Here is a 21,275-nt window from a genome sequence, read left to right on the forward strand (position 1 = left end):
AAATCTAATACCTAAACCCAAACAAAAATGGTTTGAAAAAACAATAAATAATTGAGAAACCAGTAAATAAAACCACCAAAAAAAGATGCGCTGTTTAAGTGATTGGGAAGGACTGGGTAGCAATTCTAGACCATTGGACCACACTGTATCTCATTTATATGTTTTTTATTTAACCAGTTATATCGCTACTGTCGAAAAATCATTTTAGTGATTTACTGTTTTCTACATAAAATCATCCTACATAATGTAAATACCATTCTGTGAAAAAATAACCTTGATAACTTTAATATAAAAGATTGAAATCAATGTGAAATCATCAATGTCTGAAATCAAACTTTTATTAATTAAAGCGCAAACAAGTCCTTTATTAATTCTACTCTTACTTTATTCGTAAAATGACTCTTGGTCTTGTCGTAGCATACGTTATTAGTTACCATTACCACCCACATAGCAATTCTGCATAAACACATATTAGTATTCATGATTTCATGGCCCCGGACCATTTAATTTCCGTATCGGTCCCCTGTTCCATTATTTCCTTGGATGGACATCTCGTTGATTGCCCTCTGCTAAGCCAAACAGACCATGAAGGCCTGGCTCACACGACCCGCTCTGCCCCGAACCCGCTGACGGCCTTTCAACTCATAAATCTCGCCGTGTGCTCCAGGGGCATGATGGGTGATATGTTTATTGGCAGTATCAACAAGGCAGCAGCCGGTCTGTGTGCCGATAAACGACAGGCCCACACAACAGCTGATATTTCTCGATAAGGCGCTTGCCGGGAGCCCAATACAACGCGCGGCTATTAATGTTAAGCACTTCTATTATGTAGTTACTGATGACATCGTCAATAAAGATTTATCTGCCCCCTTGACAATACGAGTCATGAATCCATTCAGATTTGCTTGGCAAGGATACGTGTAGGCCAATGAAACCCGCGAACCTCACGAAAGCCTGTTTTCTCCTGATTTGTCGGCGTAGGTAACAAATGTGCTGTTTAACCTGGAGAGCCCCAGCCAGTGAGGGGAAAATATTTGCTTTCTCGTATATTTCGTGAAATAACGTGCTTTTGTTTTAATAGGGTGATATTAAATTTTTGCGATATCGAAGTATTTGCCAACTTGCCTTTTTATAAGCCCAAATCGCTTATTGGTGTGTATATTAGAATAGCAGAATGTTTGACAACGGGCCTAAGACAGGAAACTAGATACCATAATTTTCTCATTAATAATATGTCTAATAATGATTCGTTTCATAGTTCGCTCTCACAGTTTTGAGGCACATTTAAAGGTGCAGTGTGTAATTTTTAAAAGGATATCTTGACAGAAATGCCAAATAATATACAAAACTATATTATCAGGGGTGTATAAAGACCTTTTTATTATGAACCATTATGTTTTTATGACCTTAGAATGAGATCTTTTTATCTACATACACCGAGGGTCCCCTTACGTGGAAGTCGCCATTTTGTGCCGCCATGTTTCTACAGAAGCCCTTAACGGACAAACTTTTTTACTAATTTGTCTCCGTCGATGACATGTTTTTCTGGTGGCGGCTACCGTAGCTTCTCTATGCGTTTCAAAAGCGAGGGAAGAGCAGTGGACTGAGCTATTGGTTGCAATTCACAACCTCACCACTAAATTGACACACTGCACCTTTAAAGGTACAATAAAGAAAATTAGGCATCAAGTTTTGATTATTTCTCCTATTGTTTGTTACAGAAATTCCCATTGCGGTACCTACAGCGACCTACAGCAGTCCAGAAGAACCCACAGGTGAGTTTAGGGAAAAATGCATTACAAAAATACTGAACGATACTGTAAAAAATGCAAAACATCAACTTGGTTAGGCACAAAAAGTTCACGTCCTAAATACTGAACGAATTCACTATCATGAACAAAGACTAATAAATGCTGTAGGAGTATTATTCATCGTTAGTTCATGTAAGCTAATGCATTTACTAATATTAACAAATAAATAATAATAATAATTTTTGCTTTGTACAGCAAATAACTACCAATCATTAAAGCCCTTCAGGGTGACTGTACATTATAATCACGTCACTTTTCATGACAACAACAAACAACAAACTCTATGAGCGGAGGCTGCCCGTCCATATATGTTTTGTCTCAGTCCGAGTTTAATCTGATTACATGCTTCATTTAAATGTGTTTGCTGTTCGGTCACAGTCTCGCAGTGTTGTATTGTGAATGAGAACACGGTCTTGTACGTTCATTCATACTCAATTACTCAAGCAGCCAGATCACGGCCTTCGCCCCGGACGCAGACGTCCCGTTAGGTAGAGTTCGCTTGCCGAAAAGTTTCTGGCTTTTATCAGCTCTGTGAAATTTCTCAATTATTTCCGAGTAACTCTGTGTCTACTGTCTACACAAAGCAGTAAGCACTAACCAGAAGTCATGATACTCAAAAGGATTGAATCTGGCCTGTGCTGTGTCCCAGCTGCTTTCGTTTTGCCCTCATCGTTTTCCCCATCTTCACTTTCTACAAAGTTGTAGTTGTAGTCTAGTGCTTAGCACACAAAGATGAAATAAAATTAAATGTTTATGATCTATTTAAGCAAAAAAAAATATTTGTTGACACACAAATCTTTCTGTGGTTCTCTGGTACCACTGCCAATAGCACAGTTGGGCTTGATGGACTGTATTAAGTAGACATTTGTCCCTCCACAGGGGACATCCATTATTGGGGGACATGGGTGTAACAGGGCAGAGTTAGGCATTGTGCCGATTCCCTAATGGCCGCCTGGTCTTATCAAAGAGAGGCAGGATGAGGCGGACGAGAGGCCGTCATACAAAAGCCAGGCCGTCCTTCATTCCCGCATTTACATGGAAATCAGGCGTGGCTGATACGCACTCGTCAGTTTCATTTACTTTAGGACGGCACTCTCAACGCATCCTCTAGCTCCCTGCCTCCCATCCCCTTCCCCCCACGATCCTTCACATCCTAATTCTACCCCCCGCCCCCCGAGAGCTGGCCCGTCCACCCCCCACTTTCCCCTTCAAACTTTTTTTTATTCGGTTTGGTGGTTCTTTCCTGCTTTGCCGTTGCCCGGGTAATCTCATTCAGACGGAATATAAAGGGACATGAAAAGGGTGGATTGCACAGGGGGCTGGAGAAAATAATGAAGTTTGTCCATATTCAGGCGGAGCTGAAAGGTCTTCTCGCTCCCATCTCCAAAAATCTCGAGGTTATTACGCTACGTGAAGTAGCCGCGACGAGAGACTCTCGGGTTTCGGCTCGCGTCGGGCGGGAATTAAATGTGCGAGGAGCACCAAGGCATTTGAATGTCCAAAAAGTGCATGGCTGGAGTGAAAGTGACTCGGAGGACTCCATCGCTGAGGCCCTCAGGTTTATTCTGGGGTCTCAACAGTGGTGTTGGATGGATCCAAGCGCTACAACTATAAATCATAGAGCGCTGGATGGTGACCTGCGGGTTATGTGGGGAAAGCTGTGTTTAAACGAGGATTCGCTCTTGCAGGCATTGTGATGGCTGTGTTGTGTGTCTGAATGAAGTTTGAATGACCTATGAACCCCGTGCCCTGACACCGGTGAGGGTGGGGCAGCCAAGCGGAGGCGGTTATAATTGGGGTGAGAAAAAACTAGGTTAAGAAGTTAAGAAGATTTGATTATTAAGTACCTATAAAGATGTGGACCCAATGTGCTGTTGGGGTCTCAGGGCCTCAGTTCACATCAGGTTCACACAAGTGTCCTAGGAGAGTAACCACAGGTGCACAGGTTTACATTTATGCATTTGCAGACGCTATTATCCAAAGCAGTTTACGGTGCATTGCACGGTATACGTAGTTTTTAGCAGTTTGTGTGTTTTACCTTTTGCGCAGCTAACGCAATGCACCCCTGAGCTATACAGGAGGTTCACAATAAACCTGCTTCACTAACATCTGACAACAAACAGGAAGTGTCCAAATATATTGTCTTCATAGCATATCTAATAAATATTATTGTGCTAAAAAGTGTTCTCATGTTACAATTCCTTAAATCCCAATTGGTTTTTGGACATTTGTAAGCGTTTTCATTGTTCAAATACTTTTTGGGGGCACCTCTGTGTGCGCGTGAGCCAAAGAGGACACCTTTTAATACCAGAGTATGAAGGACGTACTGTATAAATGCTGAACAATTGGGGGATTTCTTAAACAAATCTGGAACATGTTCATGCTCCGTTAAAGAAACACTGCGCGTACCAAGATCCACATGCACATGCAGCTGCAAGACTCATTTTGAAACTTGTTATACTCACTTCTGCTTCACAACTTTTTTTTATCTGTTTTCATTCTCAGACTGTGACTCGCACTGCAAGACCACCAAGGGCAAGATGAAGGTCACCATGAAAAAATACTGCAAAAAAGATTTCGGTAAGTAGCTTTCATTTAAAAGCACCTGATGTCTTTTTCAGAATGATGCGTGACACACCTTTTCTTCTGGGTCTCTTCTGTGGCTCTCTCTCTCGCTCTCTCTCTCATAGCACTGACAGCTTATTCAAGGGCTAAAGGTTTATGTTATAGCATCAAAGCGTGTGAACTCAGCAGGTTTCTCCAGATGGACACACTCAAAGTGCCTTGCAGCATGTAGAGGACAAAGGGGGCAGCTGGTTCCTGTTGAAAGCAGAGATTTCATAGATTTCACCAGTTTAAATACTAATATAGTTAATATAATAAAAGGTCTATTGAAGTTAAAGAATGCAGTAATACGTTTTAAGGTTGGAAGTGGTAAAACAGATAGCCAGAGGTGCTTTCCTGAAGCTCACCTAGAAAGTTTTAACACAAGTGAAAGGGATATTATTGCGAAGAAAAACTATATAATATTTTTTCAAATAGTATCGATGCTATGCTGTATAAATTAAATTTATACTATATCTTAAGTGCACTTAAAAAAAATTGACCCAGAGTTGGGTCAAAAACCTTGGGTTGTACTGTATAACCTATGCAGGGTTGTTTAAATCCATTGTTGGGTCAAATATACTTTTTTCTAGGTTAATTTAACCCAACATCTGTTCTTGCTTTTTGACCCATTGCTGGATTGAAAATAAACCGAGCATTTTTTAGAGTGTATATATAATATTCAGTGTTGGGGGTAACGCATTACTGAGATGGCAGACCAGATCTCAACATTTTTGTGATAAAATTTGCACTTTCTGAATGCAGAGCTTTTCAGTCATAAAAAACACCTGCAAGGCCTGAAAGAGATCAAGCCTCAGCCAAGAAAAAGTAACGCAAAAGTAACTAAAAAGTAATGTAAGCAATACTTTCCATGAAAAGTATACCATGCGCATACGTTCACGTTAAGTACACGTTATGGTCGCAATGAAAAACTTTTATTTAATTCATGTGCCCTCATTATCATTAAAGTGCACATATTTCATTGCTAACAAACAACGTTATTTTGTGTATTTGATATAATATAATGTGTTCGAGTGGTTTATGGTTAAAAAACACAGTATTTTCACAGTATACCGTACATTTTTGTAGCTCCAGATTTGACTCTCTTCCTAAAACGCACAGATTTGAAAAGCTCTGTGTCCCTGATTGGCCAGCTAATCTGTACGTTGTGATTGGCCTGAATACCTCTGACGTCAGCAGAAAATGTGACGCTCCTTACCATGTTTGAAAGATTCGGTTGCTAACAGGATTTAACTTACAGGCTGTGAGTCCAAGCGGGAGGATTTATGATAATTTCGCTCTTCATTACGTAACCAATCCCAGGAAGTAAACTGTTGCCTACAATCCGTGTGTTTGTTGTAGTCCAAGAAAATAGATTTATGTTAGAGATGATCTCCTCAAAACAATCTCTCATATGGTATGGCAGGTGGGCGGGGTCCGGATAAAGATCGCAGCTTTTAGCAAATAGCAACCCAACAATCCAATCAATTTGTGATGGACGAATTCAAGTCCAGCCCTACCTTTTTATTCATTTCAGAAGCTGTTTTACTTGGATATACGCCGCCATAGGGAAAGTAAGATAATCGTTTCCGTTTTATGGCGCCTTGAAAAATAAAAGACTATACTTGGGCTTTAGGCTTACAAACAGCTTTCATGCTACTGTTATTCACCTGTCATTTCCCTCTGATTTTAAGGAATAAGTTATGGTCAAGGTATAGGGATTTCTAAAGGGGCAACAAAATATGTTCTCTCTTACTTGTCAAAATCAGGTTGATCTTATACTGGGCACTATAAATGGCCCTTAAAATACATAATATCAATGTAAACCCCTTAAATGCATTGAATAATAGTATCGTAATTTAAGTAAAATCTCTTACATAAGGCCACAATAAAAGGCACCTGTGTGTGAGCGAAAAAAGGCAGGATTTGTTTTTGACCGTTTACAGGTCCTGCAGTTATTGGTTGGGTGGAGAAAATCTGAAGATGTTTGATTTCAAAGTGTGACATCATAAATTCATTCCTGACTTGCCTCAAGTCTGGATAGAGATCTGAAATGTGTGGTGTCCAAGAGGACTGCCAAGCTGGAGAAAATGAGAGGGGAGAAAAGTTATAAACATTTATAAGTTATTGAAAGTAAAAAAACAGTAAATACTACACCATTACATGATCTTAACACAACACATGCAAGGTTTTGGAACAGAACAAAATGTATTTTTTGCATGAACATTACTTACACTTAAATATTTGTACCCGCTTTCCTCCAAAACAATCACCTAATAAAATATTTATTTTATCTGTGAATTTTCCCATATATGGTCAAAAAATGGTCCCTAACTGTCACTGGCGCAGTACCCTTCAAAAAATACACCATTCATATGAGTCCCTCAGAGGTACATATTCTTACCAAAAAGTGCATATGGGTACCAACACCTGTACCTAAATGGTATTGACCCAAAGACAGCGTGAGACCATTTTTCGGACAGCGTAGGAATCAAACCCATGACTTTGGTGTTGCTATCTCCATCTTCTACTAGTTGTGCTGGAGGGGAAAACTTGATCAAAATGACTTTTAAACTATTTTTTGCCGTACACGGTATCTAAACCACATATACACAGCTGTCAAATTTTACGGTAGGCCACAGAAGCTTGCCTGCAGCATTTTTGCACACATTGAAATGTGAGTTTGTGGTCGAAGCGAGAGGAAAATATTGCACCCGAAGTGAAGGTTATGCTTATACAGAGGTAATCTATACCTCAAACTGCCGTTCTCAACCACACGGGCCATTTAAAGTGCACGTTCCACATTAATCCATAGCACCGTATCTATAATAATATCTCCGTATTGCTCATTACTTTAAGCGACTCATTTAATATCAATCTTCCAGACTCCCTTATCACTCCGCTTTCCAAAACACACTTCAGTACCTCTCGGAGAAAAAATATTAGAGCCTATTAATACAGACATTTGCCATAGGCTGAATCAGCATCTTAAATAACTAATGGAGGGATGGTGGAAAAGAGATACAGTAGAGAGAGATAATGAAACATGGAGAGAGACATTAATGGTGGTATTGGTCATCTGTAGCGGCTATCGCTGTTTTCAAGAGCCAAGATATTACATTTCATTATGATTCGTTTTACTCTCGGCCGCAAATGTTCCCGCTCTGGGTTTGTTCTCGTAGGGAAGTCGTTCATCATGTTGATGTTATATGGAGCAGGTAACACTGACTAAGCCTCTGGTCTCCTGACTGCAGTATAAACATCATTTTCTAGTAGGGGTGTTAGAGGGGAAATCATGTGTCCTCATTCAGACCCTGTGATTTTCCTTCCGTCGGCACAGTTTAAACAGACAGCAAAAGCTATTATAGTCACTAGGACTTGCATGTATTTGAGTTATATGCATATAAAATGCATATAACCTTTCCAACATGTCACTCAATGTAAAAAAAAATACATACCGTCAATCTGTACTGTTTTCATAATTGCATAGTCTCAAAGAAATTTAGAACATGTGCCCATATATATTTAAAAAATGTACATACCTACTTCATTCTTTTTAACTTTTTTGACATTTTAAAATATACATTTACATTTATGCATTTGGCAGAAGCTTTTATCCAAAGGGACTTACATTACGTTCAAGCTATACATTATATCATTATACGTGTTCCCTTTAAATAATGTTGGGTAGTTTTAATCCATGGCTGGATAAATATTGGACAGAACCTATAAAAAACCCTATGCTGGGTTATTTCAACCCAAATGCGGAACTGTAAACCCGAACAGTACTTACATCAGTGAAAAAAGTTTATTCAACCCTCAAGTTTTATGTGTCTCGAACAATTTCACCGCTTTAAGTTTCACAAACTCAAATAAAATGAGTCACAAAAAAAAACTTACAGTATTTTCCAGAATTTAAGTCGCACTATTTTCACAATTTTGCGGGTGCTGTAACTAATAGTCAGGTGCGACTTATATGTCTAAATTATTTCATATCAACCAAAAGAAACCATTACCGTTTACAGCCGGGTGAACGTGATTTCACCAAGTAGCCATTGTTGGTCCTGGATCAACATTTTCATTAACCAATCAGATTGCAAGATTAGGATTAGTGTGTATGCTAGATTTAGGTTTAGGATTGGGTTAGGGGCTTTTAAGAAATACTCATCAAACTATTATTTCACACTCATTTGAGGGTTTAAAAATAGTTAGGGTTTGAGTTAAGGGTAGGTTGGGGTATCTTTGATTAAAACGTTAATCCAGGATCAACAAAAAATGTTGATCCAGGATCACATCTTACTTGGTGAAATGACGGCGAGAGTCTGCTCTATGCTGCTCCTGTATTTATGTAATTCAATGGATTCAGTGATGTGGAATGACTTCGGGACCTTTTTGAACTTCATTCGGCTTGTTGTGTTAATTTAGTCTATTCAGCCTCTCAGGTATGTTCTGTATGCTATTGTGTATCGTGTAAATAACTGTTTATGTTACTTTAACATACGGACACCTATTCAGCCTGCTGTTCTGTCTGCTATTGTTTAGTTGAATAACTTGCCTCTCCAGATTAAATGTCTGTTCTTCGGCTTAGATTTTGTGAAATCATTTTCTAAATAAACGCGACGTATAGTCCAGTGCAACTTAGTCCAGTTTTTTCCTCTTCAAAACGCATTTTTGACTCATGCGACTGATGCGACTTATGCTCCGGAGCGATTTATAATCTGGAAAATATGGTAGCTAATGCAAAACTTCTATTTCAAACTTCCATTGGTTTATTTATAACCCAGCAGTTGTTTCTGTCCAATATTTACCCAACCAAGGGTTAAAACAACCCAACATTCTTTAGGCCATGTTTACAAAAATGCATTTAATCACTTTTGCTACGGTTACGCCTGTCATCCAGACTACTCCAGAGTTTTTGAAACTCGTAAACGGAGACTTTTATAAACGCTGCAGACTTTTTTGTTTCAAAACTCTGGGGTTGCGCTGCGGTGTAGACGGACGTAACTGAAGTTATATGAAAAAAAGATTTTCTCCCTTATTGAGCATTCTGGATCATTGTGTATCCTTCCCTGAATCGTCATACCCCTTTCATATACAGTATGACAATTACACTACCGAAAGAATACAATTTGATCAACCACAACAACGTTGTAAACAATAACATGGAGACAGAGCTGCAGGCTTTGCAGATTTTTAGCCACCCAAGCACTCTTTTTAAGCACATTATGTGTTTATTATTATTTTTAACCCATTGTTGTATTAAAAAGTGACAAACCTAACTGTTTCCTTTGATTTAACCTACAGTATGTTGGATTGTTTTTAACCCATGGTTGGGTCAAATATAAACATTTTCTGGGTTAATTTAAACCAACAGCACATTGTTTGCACCTTTTTGACCCAACCTAAAAATAACCCAAAGTGTAGTTTTGGGATTACGATGTTTGAATTTGTCCACAAAACTTCCATTGAAACTACATTTGAATTTTAGCAATCCTTTCGATCAAATGTTTAGGTCACAAAAAAGACATTAATTCAAAGCAAAATGACTGATAGTGTACGTGACGTGAATTATCCAGAATATGCTAAAAGTTAACACCGCACCTACATCTGCCCATCGCTCATCGCTGGCAGATGAGAGAGACAGACAGACAGACAGCAAGACAAGAGAGAAAGAAATACTCCCCGTCGATCCTCTTTTGTACCCCGTCACTACGGAGACAGAAGTGTTAAAGGGTCACATTCTTTTTCTCATGGTTGGGGGGTCAATGACAATGAATCAAAGAGCATTGTGTGTGTGTCAGTGTGTGTGTATGGGGCGCCTCAGGATTGCCACACACACACACACGCACAGCGGAGGCAGCAGTCAGCGCCCGTGTAAGCGTTTGGGCGTAGGGCGTCCCAGCGGGGTGCGAGTCCGGAGCTTCAGTGTGGTAATCAGGCGCACTAATTAGATTAGAGACCGGCTTGTGTACAGCGTGTGGGTCACGATCCAGCACACTGACCGCAGACACAGAAAGTCAGCGGGACATCTGGCAAATCTATGGGCCTCTTCCTCTCTTTAAATTCATTTCTCAATCACAGACAGAGGAATCCCCAACCGCATCACCTTTTCACCTATTCAGAGTTTTTATGTATCTCCACATTGTCGTGAAGGCGACTAAAAATGGTCTCATCCTATTCAGACGATCTAATGGGGCTTTGGTGATGGATTGTGCCGTGTCGCCACATGCAAAGGAGGGTTTAACTTGGATTAAACTGGCCCTTGAGGCACTTGTATACAAGATTGGCTTTTAATCCTTTGGTTTTATTATATAGATATCTATTGTACAAAATATATTTGGACAATTAAGACAAACTTTGATTTAGTTAACAAATTGCAAACCAAGTGGCATCTGCAAAAAGATTAAAAAGGAAAAACGCCAAGATTTTGAATATATATATATATATATATAGGCCTATATTTTCGATAAGATTTAAAATAAATGCCAACTGATTTAATCAGGGTTCCCACACCTTAGTTAACTTCAAATTCAAAGACCTTTCAAGGACTTTCCAGGTCCAATACCCTCAAATTCAAGGACTAAATGTGGGGACACATTTCAAGTGAGAGCAAAATTACATTGTGTTACCTTTTAAGATACATTGTTACAGTTCCCTTTCGAGGGAACTCGTGCTGCGTCACTGCGGTGACGCCTCCATGGGTAAGTGCGTCTGAATGTGTATATCAAATTCAACCAATGGCGATGCTTAACAACAAAGACAGGGTGATGCAGGAGCCAGGGAGTATATCGCTATCTGATATATTGCCAAAGATGGCGTTACAGGGAAGTTTGGCAAGGGAGACGCAGCGTCTCGTTCCCTTCTCAGGGAAAAACAGTTACATACGTAACCCGAGACGTTTTCATGTGTCAAACACAACTATTCAAAAAAGCATTTTGGTATGAATCAACATTCGCATACAGAAGATATAAGCATTTAAAGCGAACAGTTTAGCACGTGTGCCTAAAAAGTCTAGAATTTTTATGATATTATCATAAACACCACACAGGGAATAATATGGATTTTTTTTCCAGAAAACTTCTTGCATAATATAGATTCAAGCACTTTCAATGTGTCTGTATCCATGTATGTATATTTTCAAAAACTTACACAGTCTCAAACACAGGTACATACAAAATCTTTCAGATGCTGAAGAACTAGGAAGAACTTTTCTATTACCTGCTCAAATCTGGAAAGCGTTTGCCACCCGCATGGAATATCTGAGGCTCCGTTTTGCAGTCAGGAAAAGTGCCAGCTTGGCCGGGTTCAATTTAATCTGTGCCAGTGATCCTGGAAAAGCATTAAACACACACAGAGAAAGATCTGACTTACAGTGTTATAGTAAAGCATTTTCAAGATAACTAAACATTATGGGTCAGTTTCCCGGACAGGGTGTAGGTTAATCCAGGACTAGGCCTTAGATATATTAGGACATTTTAAGTCATTTTTACAAACAAACTTTACAAAAAAACAATACTGGGGTGCTTCTTTAGACAAAACAATAGCATTGATATATGTTAAGATGTGTAGTCCCTATAATGTCCCTATAATGTTTAACAAACTGTGATTTTGTAACTCGTTCCTATCAAATGTCATAATATTCAATGCAAGATGCTATATTTGCACATTTTTTTGGATGTTTGGCTTCGAGTTCCTTAGGTTTTGTATTTGTTTTGTAGCATTATTGTTATCCAGGCCACTAAAAAGACATTTCTATATGGTTGCTATCCAAGGAGTTCACACCTAAGTTTGATACCGATGATTACAGGGCATTTAGGCTCTCTGTCGAGGGCGAGTCAAGAGCGAGACCCGGGGCAGGATTCTCACGCTGCTCTTGGAGCGGAGATCGCAAGCCAGGCTCAGATAGCTCACGAGGTTTATGCACATCCGAGACTCTTCTGGCAGTTTCTCTATGCTAGGGATGATAAACAGTGCCCCCCCTCGCCCGCCAGCGTTACCCTCCGCACACCCTTCTTTTTATCTCCTGCTATTTGGATGGGGAATCGGGCTCCGACCCAGAGAAACGGAGGCGATGAATGCCGGTACTGTGGGAGTGCGTTCAACTCGCACCAACACTTTTCTTTTCTTCTCTCAAATTGGGTGCAATTTGCTCACAGCATCCCCCCCACCGCTCAATTTGGGCATTCCATTCAGCCATCAGGGGCGATCCGTGCCTCCCTCTCTAAAGAGAGTGTTCACATTCAAGGGGGTAAAGAAAGGGAGCTAGGAAAGAAAGAGCACTTCCTGTGTCATTTTTACACAATGCTGTAATGGCATATTTCTTAAACATGTGTCGCCGGTTCATGGGTTACAGGCTATGGGGTGCGCGCGAGTGTTTGAGGGCGTAACGAAAATGGCTCCCTGGTAGAGACTGGGTCAGTTCTTGATAAATGCAAAATGGAGGTCTTTACCCCTCCAGGCGTCTCGGAAATCTCCCCGTGTGAAACCACTTCAGGTCAAGTACAGATTAGCTGGCAGTCTGTGGGTCTGATTAGGTTTGAAAATGGTGTGACTGGGAGATCTTTGCCAGCTGTTTGCCTTACCAGTTACCACACGGACTGGATGTTAACATGTCTGAAGGTTTTGCTTGGTTTTAATAGTTGCAAATGACTGGTGAACTACGTATAATGGTTTGAAATGACCTAGCATAGGTTAAATTACAACCCAATGTGTTGGGTTTGTCGCTTTTTGACCCAACGATGGGTGGAAAATAACCCAACATTTTAGAGTCAAATGAGTAGAATACTTTTTTCAATTAAGCTTTTATAATATATTTTGTAATGAGAAAGTTTTAATTAAAAAAAATTGCTCGGCATTATGCTGCGTTCAGACCAGCCGCTGTAGAGGCGTCAAGTGCAAGTGATTTCGATGTTAAATCAATGTAAAGACGCGTTGACGCACATCTGAAGGTCTTGCAGCGCGAATGGGGCGTTTAGCGCGTTTTGCCGCGAATTGAGCATTGCTGCGGAAAATGCGCAAGTTGAAAATTTTGAACTTTGGCGGAAAACGCGTCACATTAACCAATCAGGACCTTGCTCTAGTAGTGACGTGATTACAGGAAGCGAGCGGAGTTGCAGAAGCCTATGGAAGCCTATTAATTTCCGCGTGAATGTCTCGTGAATGTTTAACAGTTTGTCAACACGCAAGTGCAGTATCAGGTGACTGAAACAAAACTTTTTGAAAACTTCTTTTAGGGTGAAGATTTTTAAAAACTCCGGTTGCAGCATTGTCGTGTAGCCGGTGAAACGGGTAGCCGGTGACGTGCTGAGGGGAAACTCTGCAATGGCTTTTGATTCGCCAACATGGTTTTCATGGATAAATAGGGATATATCACCATCTGTTGGTTTGGCATGGTATTGACAGCGCTTCATACCGGGTTTTTGCGTGTTCCTGTGGATGCGAAGGGAAAAACGCAGTTTATAAAAATACCCGTGTACGTGTGGAACAGGCCTAAGACATCTTCTGAAACTCTTAAAGGATTATTACACTTTCTTAAAAAAATCCTGATAATTTACCCCATGTCATCCAAAATGTTTATGTCTTTCTTTGTTCAGTCGAGAAGAAAATAAATTTTTTGAGGAAAATGGCAGTTAAAAAATGGAAGTTTCATTGCAGCTTCAAAGGGCTCTAAACGATCCCAACCGAGGCATAAGGGTCTTATCTAGCAAAACAATCTGCATTTTCGGCAAGAATAAAAAAATTCACTTTTAAACCACAACTTCGCGTCTTGCACTAGCCGTGTGAGGCGCCAGCGCGACCTGAAAAGCACATTTGCGGACCATTTTAAACAATAAAGGGACACAGAGACATTCATTAGTATCATTCCACATACAACATCAGAATGGTCCTTTTTCTCCACACTGTGACGGTAGTTTTGCATTCGTCATGCATGACCTTTCAACGTGCTTACGCATTACATCAGGTTGCCTAGGCGCATCACACGGTTAGTGCAAGATAAGAAGTTGTGGTTTAAAAGTGCATTTTTTTTTTCTTGCCGCAAATGACTACCGTTTTGCTAGATAAGACCTTTATGCCTCGTTTGGGATCGTTTAGAGCCCTTTGAAGCTGCGTTAAAACTGCCATTTTAAACTGCATTGAAACTGTAAACTGTTGGGGTCCAATAAAGTCTATTAAATTGAGAAAAATCCTGGAATGTTTTCCTCAAAAAACTTATTTTCTTCTCGACTGAACAAAGAAAGATATCAACATTTTGGATGAAATAGGTGGAGTATTCCTTTAAGTAGACGCATGTACTGTAAGATTATTGGGAGAAATACGCAAGTAACAAGAGACCTGAGCAAAAGTCTCCATTTAAAGAGAAACTTTCAACATCCTATACTGTAGGTTGTACTTGGATTAATTTACAGTAAAGCACTGTGTCTATCAGCAAGCAAAGCTTACTTTTTAAACACAAAAGATAAGAAAGAGAGCGGAATGGGCAGGTCTCCATCTTTTCCTTTCTATCGATATCAGGAGAGGAAAGCGTTTCTATAGCAACGTCCATTGTGTGCAAATATCACAGCGTGGAGAGGTGATGCCATAAAAATACTGTAATGTTTCAAAGTGCTTTAAGCACTTTTAATGCCTTTAGTACTTCATCCACCGTCAGAAAAAAGCGGTCAAAATATGTGGCCCAGCTGTCACTGGGGCTGCACTCAAAGGTACCAAATGTATACACCTGTACCTAATGGTACATCCTGTATTAGGACATTTTTAAAAGGGTAATGCCCCAGTGACAGGTAGGATACGTATTTTGAAACATTTTTACCAGACCCAACACCATCCTTCTGTGTCTAACTTTTCTTTATCTGTTCATCTCCGCAGCGGTCCAGGTTCACGTGCTGAAAGGAGACAAGGCAGGAGAATGGTTGAAATACACCATCAACATCATATCTGTGTATAAGCAGGGTGGAAACCGCATCCGCAGAGGAGACCAGCTCCTGTGGGTTCGTGCTAAAGATGTGGCGTGCAAGTGCCCGAAAATCAAACACGGCAGGAAGTACCTGCTCATGGGCTCGGATGATGACGACTCCCGCAGTCAAAGCGGCGTGGTGGCGGACAAAACCAGCCTGCTCGTTCCATGGAAAGACCTGTGGGCTCGTCGGCTCAGAAAATTCCAGCAGCGCGACAAAAGAGGAAAATGCTAAAGGAAAAACGAGAGAGATTAAAAACAGGAGAGAAAATATTGACCCCAGGCACCTACATGTTGTATGGTTGTTTGATGTGAACTGCGCTGGAGGACAACCCGTTCTGCAGTTTTGCCTTCCGTTGTTTATCGTTTTTCCCATCAAGATTTTATTTTTTCATATCTTCAATTTTGCAGAATTTGCACCTACTTTTAAGTATACATGTCTGTAAAGTGGTTTATGTGTGAACCGTACTGGTGTCTCTGTGATTTCTGTCTTTCACGAAGGATGAAAACGAAAAAAAAAAGCTACTGAGTCAGTTTATCTGTGTGAAAGCGCAATGTCGGTGTGTTGGCTTATAAGATGGTCTGAATATTTCAAAGCTCACCTTACATGCAGTGGGGTCCGAAAGTCTGAGACCACTCGTGATGACAATGCTACAATTTTTCCTATTAATAATACTAGTAACATTTTGAATAAGTTAAAAGCAAGTTAGCAAGATTTGTTGGTTCAACAAAAAAAAAAAAAATAGTTACCTGGTTGCTTATAATTTTGAGTTAATTTAACTTAAAATATTAGTAAAAAAAAAGTTGAGTTAATAATTGAAGGCAACCAGGTAACTTACTTTTATAAGTTAAACCAATTTTTTTTAAACTATATATGCGTACTGCAGATAAGTTTGTTCAACTTTTGCTAGAATTTGTGCAAACCTGATAATCCATGATCTCAGCAAATCTGAAAAGAAGATAAAAGTAGTTTAACTTTTGGACCCCGCTGTATGATGTCTAGTTTCAGTAGGCCTGTATAACAACTAATCGCAACTAATCGTTTGCAGAATAAAAGTTTTTGTTTACATCATATATGTGTGTGTATTGTGTATAATAATTATGTATATATAAATACACAGACACATGCATGTACAATTTTAAGAAAAAATATTTGTATATATTAGGTATTCATATTTATGTATAATATAAATTATATATAAATATAAAAATGTATATACACATGTAAATATTTCTTAAATATATACATGCATGTGTGTGTATTTATTTATACACAATTATTATACACAATAAACACACACATATATGATGTAAACAAAAACTTTTATTCTGCAAACGATTATTTGCGATTAGTTGTTATGCAGTCCTAGTTTCATGAGATTTTATTTAGAAAGAACAATAAAAAAGATGCCAATCTGTCAAGCCAATACATGCCAAAATTAGGTATAAGGTCAAACCTTTACACTTTCTCCGATCTGTTGACAATACCTCAATGTCGCTGCATTTTGATTGGTTCAAATGGCATGACATCACAAGGTTCATTTGGTGCCAAAAGCTTTCACTTTTGGCCATTTATACTAACTGTGGTAAGTGTGGACTAGTCTAGAGTTTAGTTAAACAGATAGAGTATTATTTTTAACCACTTTATGATTTTGATTTGAAAAAAATAAATATTTTTATTACGAACAACACATTTTCATTACGCAAAATCTTGTTACTTGTTTGCAAAATTATTGAGACGACTAAAAATGTGGCCAGACTTTACTAGAGCTACTAAATGTGAGTTCAGTGTTAATGTTTAGTGTTAAAATAATGCAGGATTTCTTTGTTCAGTGATATAACAGCATTCAGAGCCTCGCCTTTTCCTGAGGCTGTTTTAATTCACTTCCAGTATTTTCATTGGATGCTATTCACAGCTATTTTTATCAGTGTATATAAAACACAAGGTCACATCCTACAAAAAAGAAAAAAAAGAAATGAGATACTGTAAAATGCCTCTTAGTTTATAGTAAAAAAAACTTTGTGTTATCACTCACGCGGTACCTTTGTATGTTCTGGTACTTTACTGCGGTGATATACTCTAATGTTATTTGTATAGTTGTATAGTTTTTTCCATTTGTACAATATTTAGTAGATTATATTCACATGCAATTAACCATTTGTATGCCATGAACGTGATATTCTGAGAAGATGAAGTTTAGTTTTTCTTTGTTTACAAGAGTTAATAGTGTATGAGGGGGTTGTACTATATGTATGTGACATAAACACACGCTTTGAAACTCTGACTGTGGCTAGAAAATGACTATATGGTTTATTAAAACGCATCTATATGGTCTATGGTCTCTTGGAGACGTTGTGACCTCACATGTAGACTCTGACCAATTTTCCTGCCTTTGGAAAATGACTCTGTTGAACTGATTTTTGATGAAGACATTTACAAAGTTCATGGTCCTCTTGTATATGATGTTTTACTGTATACTTTGCAAAAACTGTGTATTGTCCGTAATTCATACTAATATATTATGGTTCTCATAAATGAGCATATTTAATGATACATGAACTCACATGACGTGTTTTATCTTTGGTTCCAAATATTGTACATATGAAGTATTTTTAAATGTAGCCACAAGCAAAACGTTAATCAGAGAAATGAAACTAAATGCAAGGAATAATAAACAATAAACTGTACAATTGAAAAATGTTTGTCTCCTAAATAGTATAATAATGACGTATACTGAAATTTTTAGTGATACCAGCCAGAATAGAGAGCCAAGTTAAACATACGCAAATACATCAAATGCCATGTGGGTAAAAGCCCTAAGCATAGAGTTCGTGTGAACAATAAATGTCACATGCTAGTAAATTACAGTTCTGTTTTTGTGACAAAGCCCAGCATCATCATTTCTTTTGCCTCTTTTGACCTATTAAAAAACTGAGGAGGACCTAGGAGGAGCTGTGTGTATTTTAGATTATAACTACCCTAGTGATATATTGAGCAGATACAGCAGACTACCGAACCCAGTAAAGGATGGGTGCTGGGGGTTCTTAAAACTAAAACCAAGTAATTTACTGTATGTTGAATTACAGTATATCCTGTGTTAGGAATATGCAAAAAGCTGTTTCATCCATAATACAATTTCTGTTAAAAAAAACAACAGCTGGAAAACTAAAAACAAGAGGACTTGGAAAATGCATGTTGAATTGGTACATCATTTTAGATCAGTGTTTTTATCTGTATGTATCCAACACTCTTAAAGGGACACTCCACTTTTTTTAAAAATATGCTCATTTTCCTGCTTCCCTAGAGTTAAACATTTGATTTTTACCATTTTGGAATCCATTCAGCTGATCTCCGGGTCTGGCGCTACTAGGCTTGTTGCGATAGTCAGTGAAACGGTGATTACCGGTGCTTCAGCCTCTCACCGGTTAGATCACTTGCCCACCGCGACACCGTCTTTCACCGTCGTTTTGATACTTTCTTGTAATTAAATAATTTAGTTTCGTTAGAGAGAGCAAACACAACTGAATGTGTCTGCTCCCTGAATTCAGCGAAGCTGAACGCGCATCACATCACACAACAGCAGGTGTCAGATTTCATTTATTTCAGTCAGAGTTTGCGAGGCTCGCGTCATCACAGAGCAGCGGCTGCGGGTGTCAGATTTCATTTATTCCTGTCAGACTGCGCTGAGCAGACGATGGCAGAAGCCGCGTGCTTACTCGTTTTTGTTATAAGATACATATATGATGTTTAATATAGGCGAGATCGTTTTGTTGTTGTGTTTTTCATTAAGAATAATAATAAACCCATCATTCAAGCAGCGCTTTATGGAGGAATAGCCGGTTGCTCTGCTTGGGACTGGCGGGTTTCTGTCAGAAGTACCTGCGCACATTGACTCAAGCACTTAAACCAGCTGTTCCACTCGCATTTGCAAGCAAATTCATACGCGATTTAACGCAGCGTACGCAAGCGCTGGATTTAAACAACAGTTGCATCTAATTCAAAAGTGTAAGTAAAATGCGAACTTCTGTGCATTTATGAGCCCCTCCCACCCTGTGAAACCGGTAAAACCGGGTTTGTCACGCGCTGATTAACCGGTGGGAAAATTCTGTCACTGCAACAACCCTAGGCGCTACCACTTTTAGCATAGCTTAGCACAATCCATTGAATCGGATTAGACCATTAGCATGGCGCTAAAAATAACCGAGTTTCGATAGTTTTCCCATTTAAAACTTGACTCTTCTGTAGTTACATCGTGTACTAAGACTGACGGAAAATTAAAAGTTGCGATTTCCTAGGCAGATATGGCTATGAACTATACTCTCATTCTGGCGTAATAATCATGGACTTTGCTGCCGTAACATGGTTGCAGGAGGTGTTGTGATATTACGTAGTGCCCGAAAATAGTCCCCTGTCATTGAAAGTTACTAAGGCAGGGGTGTCCAAAGACGGTCCTGGAGGGCCTGTGTCCTGCAGAGTTTAGCTAAAACTTCCCTCAACACACCTGCCTCAAAGTATCTAGTCTGCCTAGTAAGACCTTGATTAGCTGGATCAGGTGTGTTTGATTAGGGTTGGAATAAAACTCTGCAGAGACACTGGCCCTCCAGGAGCAGGAGTGGACACTCCTGTAGACCTGTACTAAGGGGACTATTTACGGCTGCTGCGTAATATTATTGTGCCTCCTGCAGCCATGTTACAGCAGCAAAGTCAATGATGATTACGCCAGAATGAGAGTATAGTTCCTAACCATATCTGCCTAGAAAATCGCAACTTTTAATTTTCCGTCTGTCTTAGTACACGTTGTAACTACAGAAGAGACAAATTTTAAATAGGAAAAATATCGCAACTCTTTGGTTATTTTTTTTAGCGCAATGCTAATGGTCTAATCAGATTCAATGGATTATGCTAAGCTGTGCTAAAAGTGGTACTGCCAAACAGGGAGATCAGCTGAATGGATTCCAAAAAAGTAAAAATGAAATGTTTAACTCTAGGGGAGCTGGAAAATGAGCATATTAAAAAAAAATAGGAGTGGCCCTTTAAAAATAAAGGTGCTTAAAAGGTTATTTACAGCTTGTTATTACAAGGTATACATTTAATCAGCATGAGCATTCCCTGGGTTCAAACCCATGACCTTAAGAGCTGCTAACGCAATTTTCTACCACTCACTCAGCTAAACAGGAGCACAAGAGGAAGAGCAGCCAGTGAAGAAGAAGAGCAGACGGTAAAGAGGAAAGGCAGACGTGTATTGACAGTGAAGAGGAAGAGCAGACGGTGGAAATTTAAACGTGATTAAATGGAAAGTCGAATAATTCAGGGTTACATCTAAGAGAAGAATGGACTCAATGCAAAACTCCCAGTCCTGCTCAAAAAACATTTGTCTTAGACACACTCCCACTATTGTGTCACTGTTAACAGCCATCAGGCACCTCCTAAAACAACAGTTTCCTGAATGTCTGCAAGTCTACACGATGCTGGAAAGGTCAAACTCTGATCATATAAGATCTATAGTGCTATGCTAAATAATGCATCACCATAACTGTATTCAGAGCATGCGATCAGGGCAGAACTACTGTACAATATACACAACCTGTGATTCACAGTAAAAGATTAGCTTTTTATCTGGGCTTTTTCACTTTTGGCTTTAGAGGGACGTGACGCCATGAGAAACTTCATTTAACTTCTTGAGATTTGTCAACATTGCTCATTTAGACTGGAGGGAAACGCTTAATTTACTGTCTTGACTGATCTTTTGTGAAGACCCTTTCACTCTTTCCCTCAATAAACGATCAACAATTTGGATTCCTTTCAGTGTTTGGGTGTCCCGGCCCCTCGCCACAGTATTAACCCTCAGCAAACCTTTGCCACATCACACAGTGCTTCTTTTGATTCTCATCAGAAACACTTTAATGAG

The 21,275-nt window shown here is 39.3% G+C and overlaps 1 protein-coding gene across 1 annotated transcript in view; it reads left to right on the forward strand.

The window, feature by feature from the left end:
* ntn1b (netrin 1b) overlaps positions 1-18,167 on the forward strand; it is a 54,853-nt gene extending 36,686 nt beyond the window's left edge. The window contains exons 5-7 of the mRNA XM_065252891.2: positions 1,722-1,775; positions 4,317-4,391; positions 15,279-18,167. Of these exons, the coding sequence (XP_065108963.1) occupies positions 1,722-1,775; positions 4,317-4,391; positions 15,279-15,601 (452 nt within the window). The 3' untranslated portion in view covers positions 15,602-18,167. The remainder of the gene's footprint in view (positions 1-1,721; positions 1,776-4,316; positions 4,392-15,278) is intronic.
* Positions 18,168-21,275: the final 3,108 nt, after the last annotated feature.

The sequence above is a fragment of the Paramisgurnus dabryanus genome, chromosome 3 (genome assembly GCF_030506205.2).
Source record: "Paramisgurnus dabryanus chromosome 3, PD_genome_1.1, whole genome shotgun sequence".
In the NCBI taxonomy this organism is placed as follows: Eukaryota; Metazoa; Chordata; class Actinopteri; order Cypriniformes; family Cobitidae; genus Paramisgurnus; species Paramisgurnus dabryanus.